Source organism: Meles meles, chromosome 14, assembly GCF_922984935.1.
Source record: "Meles meles chromosome 14, mMelMel3.1 paternal haplotype, whole genome shotgun sequence".
Classification (NCBI taxonomy): domain Eukaryota; kingdom Metazoa; phylum Chordata; class Mammalia; order Carnivora; family Mustelidae; genus Meles; species Meles meles.
In genome coordinates, this window is record NC_060079.1 from 46,761,133 (window position 1) to 46,765,892 (window position 4,760).

A 4,760-nucleotide genomic window follows, 5' to 3' on the forward strand; every position below is an offset into this window, starting at 1 on the left:
CCTGGGAAAGGCAAATTACTGCACAAGCTTATAAATTACTAAAAATAATATATGTATAATGATGATTCTCTCCATTTGCATTGTGAGCTCTATATGTAAGCAACTCAAAATCTATGATTTGGGAGTATGCCTTACTAAGCTGTTAAATTGAATTATCAATCAATATTGACTAGGATTTACACTGTGGAATGCATATTAATGTATATTATTAGGTCTAATGAGTGATAAGATAAAAATAAGGTAAACTCATTATTCCTGAGAATTTTATTTACAATTTTAATAACAGCTTGGAAATATGTCCTAAGCTTGGGATTATTATTATTATTATTATTGTTACTTTTTAAGATTTTATTTATTTGTTCATGAAAGAAAGAGAGAGGAGCAGAGAGGCTGATGTGGGACTCAACCCCGGACCCAGAGCTGAAAGCAGATGATTAACGGATTGAGCCACCCAGGCACCCTTGGGATTTTTAAATGATGAATTTATTTAGTAGTCTATGCCAGCACATCACTGATTAGATGAAGATACCCAAAATGTGGAGCATGACTAGTCACTGTGATACAGAAAAAAAAATCTCTCTCACATATACACTTGGTAAGATAAGGATATTAAACTTTACTAGTATTTAATTCATGAATTGATATTAGTGCCATCTCATATCTCATAAGAAAGTGATCTATCATTTATGATAAGCAGAGAAAGGTAGGATTTTTCACATGTGGGGACATTGACAATGGTGGCTTTATTTATTCATTTGCTTTTCATATAGTACAGCTTGCCTGTTTCTGCTTATGATGATTTACAGATTTCACATGTAACTAATCTAACATGCACAAAATCAGCACAGGACATAGAAAACTTTGAAATGAAACAAGGTTTGAATCTAAGCACAAGCAAACAAGAACATAGCAAAGTTGAACATTCTCAATAATTGTTTAATGACTCATAAGCAAAGTCACAGTATAAAACTAATGACAATTTGTAGTACACTACTTAACATAAAATTTAAAATGTTTTGTCATTCTCTTTAAGATTTAGATTTTTAAAAAACATTTATTTATTTATTTGAGAGAAAGAGTGAGCGTGAGTTGGGGGAGGGATAGAGGGAGAGAATCTTTGAGCAGATTTCCCACTGAGTGTGGAGCTCAACTCAGGGTCTAATTCCTCCACCTAAGAGATAATGACCAGAGGAGAAACCAAAAGTTGGAAGATTAACTGACTGAGCCACCCAGGTGCCCTAAATTCAGATGGTATTTTTAAATATGAATGTGAAAATACTAGTTTTGCTTTCTTTAGTAAAAACACATTCTATGAAAAGACAGAGAAAGAACTTTCAAATAGTTACTTAGAATAGTTTCCTTGGTGTTTTACTTTGTTATTTACAAAGAGATTTCTGTCATTTATAAAAGCCCTCTCATAGTCACATACTTAAAAATATGTAAACAAAGAATTTTTAATCTATTTAAACTCTTTCAAAGGAAGATGTGCTCTAAATATAAAAAGCAAAAGAAAGCATTGTATTTTCCATTACTTTATAAGAACAATTGAATAACATGAGGGAGAATGAAACTTTACAAGCAAAATTTTTTTTTTTCATTTCTTCTCTTAGTCTTTTATTTGTTAAACAGTAATCTTTAACAATAAATGCCAGAGGAAAGCAACAGATAAAAGCAGGGGATTTGCATAATAGATGGGAAATGACTGAGCCATGGCAGACCAGAAGTTTCTCTTTTCTTCTGTGGGGCCAGGAGTCCACAATGTGGTGTGCTCATCTTTCTTTTCCCTCACAAAGGTCACAAACAGCTTAGATGGGAAGCTGAACATGATGACTGGTCCTAATTTTTGCTATTGAGTCATTTTTCTTGATCTTGCTCTCTGACTCCATACATTCCAGACTGTTCAATGGATTTGTAATAAACTTCCAAGATGAAGGGAAATTTCTTGCTCATCGTTTGCCTGAAATCTTGGCTTGTGTTCATCTTATTAAATAAAAAATATGCTCCAAAAACACCCAAGAGTTCAACAACTAAAACTCCTTTAAAGATCTTCTTTGCCACTGGTTCCATAGTGCGGGCCATCCTGAGGTGCTTACACACAGGACTGCTACAAGCAAAATTTTAACACAAATATTTGCATAATGGTTAGATTGATTTGGAACCTGATCATCAAAATGTAGGAAACACAGCTAATAATGTATTTTGATTTGGATCCATTTACTTATGAAATCTGCTTTTCAGTTATGGTAGCCATTAAATACAATTATCAAAATAAACCTCCAAAGTACAAAGTTTTATGCCAAAACTTTAAAATATAATGAAGCATATTTAATCATGCTGCCTTTTAATAATAAACTCCACATGATTTGCAAGTAAATTGGACTACACACACGTGTTGATACATAGAGTGGAATAAGTCATATGTAAAACCAAAGATTTAAATTCACCAAGATTTTTACATAGGAAAAACAGACTTCTTTGTTTATAATAGAACAATATTTTAAAGGATATGTTACTTTTATCTCATCCATTTTGATTCATATTTTTGTTGTCTTCCATAATGTAAAAATATTTTAACACAACTTTCCAAGAATAGAATAAAGCATTTTAAAAATAAGCATAGACATAAACATATTTTAAGATCATTCTTTAAGAAGTTTTACTGATTAAAGATCAAAAAAGTTTGAAAACTAATGATGTTGGCATAAACATCTTTAGATCTTGACAATGATTCAATAATCAAAAATTTCTCTAAATTTAAAGCTAAGAGATATGGCCACGTGAAAACACATATCTTACCAGTGTACAAGATGTTTTACTTCTGAAGCCATAAACTCTGGATAAACATGACATAAAATAAGTTTATGAAAGTGAAATGTGGATCCTCCTGAACTAAATCAACATGTTTAGATACAAACATTAAGAACATGATCGAGAAAATTTACTTTTATTTATGTCTATTTTGAATATTAGTAGACAATGATTAAAAAGCACTGCAGCATTGGGGTGCCTGGGTGGCTCAGTGGGTTAAGCCTCTGCCTTCAGCTCAGGCATGATCTCAGGGTCCTCAGATGGAGTCCTGTGTCAGGCTCTCTGCTTGGTGGGGAGCCTGCTTCCCCCTCTCTCTGCCTGCCTCTCTGACTACTTGCGATCTCTTTCTCTGTCAAATAAATAAATAAAATATTTTTTAAAAAAAGCACTGCAGCATTAAGTGTAAAAAGCATTTTTAAAACAAAATGATTCTGATTCTTGATTATTCCCTACAGGCATGTAATTTTATTTTATTTTAAGATTTTATTTATTTATTTGACAGAGAGAGAGAGAGAGAGAGATCACAAGCAGGCAGAGAGAGGTGGGGAAGCAGGCTCCCAGCTGAACAGAAAGCCTGACGCGGGGCTTGGTTCCAGGACCCTAAGACCATGACCTGAGCCGAAGGTAGAGGCTTAGCCCACTGAGGCACCCAGGCGCCCCTCCTACAGGCATTTTAAAACACAAAGATTTTGGCTAAACTTCTTAACCTTAATGCCATCATAAGTTAATTAACATCAATACAAATAAACATAGCTGTGTGTAGAATGTCTCTGAGTATATAATCTGTGTTTTACATGTAAAATGTTTGAAAAAACATGTCGTTATGAGAACCTGAACTATGAAAAATAATCCATGAGCCTGCAAATTCTACAATGATCAAGAAACATCCATAAGATTATCCATATGTAAATAATGCATTATAAGTCATTTTAGAGCACATAGTTCATTATTTGTTTTTAAATGCTTTACTATGAAACAACATATAAATACCAACTTTTGATAATATCAATATATTTGAAAATTTATGCAAATGTATGTTTCTTTAGTATAACATGATACAGTATAGAGTATTATAGTATTGTGCATGATATAAAATAAAAAATAAGTGAACAAAATGGAATCATGTAAAACAGGGATTATAAATCAAAATGTCTCTATTTCAATGTGTATTAAACATAGGTGATTTTTTTTTTAATTTCTGCAAAGAAATATTTTCTCTCCAATTCTTTATGTAACATTAACCTTGGGGTATATCACATGTTTTCAAACTTTTCATAGAGATATAAATACATCAAACTCTTCTCCTAATATACTACAAATACCCAAAGAAGAGATAAAAAATGAAAGTAGACACTTCCAGTAGCAACCTGAAGAGGTGGGGACTGTGGGAGACAGCAGCAAATATGTCCAGTACTAGTGGCCACTCAGGACATGGAAAAAGTTCTGACAGATTTTCTTTTCAACAGATATATAGATTTATATATGAAATCTACTGATTGCTTTTTGTCAGCTCCAATCTATAAGATGAGATGGAAGACAAATGATATACTCTGCTGACTACTACTATAATACCACATAAGTCCATGGACATTAATTTCTATTTCCAGGTAAAGACTCTGAAATACTGATTAATGACATTATTCCCTCTGGGGGAAAATATGAGAAATTTTACATTTACAAAAAACTTTGTTCTGCAAAGTAAAAGCTGAATAGCTGTTAATAAAATATGGGTATCATAAAGAGATGATCCTCTATTATTGTTCAAATGGAGTAGAATAGAATGAAGGAGAATCTTCACAGGAAGTCCAGATAAAACCCAGGAAAAGAAATTTGCTCCAAGTATGGTTGTAAAGTTAACATATGTGGTTGAGACATACATAAATTCTACTTTTGTATGCAGTTAGTTATTAGTTCCCATCTAATTTACTTCTCCTGCATTTCAACATTTTCAA

At 32.5% G+C, this 4,760-nt stretch overlaps 1 protein-coding gene across 1 annotated transcript; it reads right to left on the minus strand.

Annotated features, from left to right (window-relative positions):
* Nucleotides 1-1,854: 1,854 nt before the first annotated feature.
* LOC123925290 (protein CEBPZOS-like) lies at nt 1,855-2,084 on the minus strand. The gene has a single exon (XM_045978542.1). It carries the CDS (start codon nt 2,077-2,079, stop codon nt 1,855-1,857), a length of 225 nt encoding a protein of 74 aa, XP_045834498.1. The 5' UTR covers nt 2,080-2,084.
* Between the last annotated feature and the right edge of the window lie 2,676 nt (nt 2,085-4,760).

Bases quoted from the DNA above. Each gene is read 5' to 3' on its own strand.
- LOC123925290 (XM_045978542.1), bottom strand. From the start codon at position 2,079: ATGGCCCGCACTATGGAACCAGTGGCAAAGAAGATCTTTAAAGGAGTT.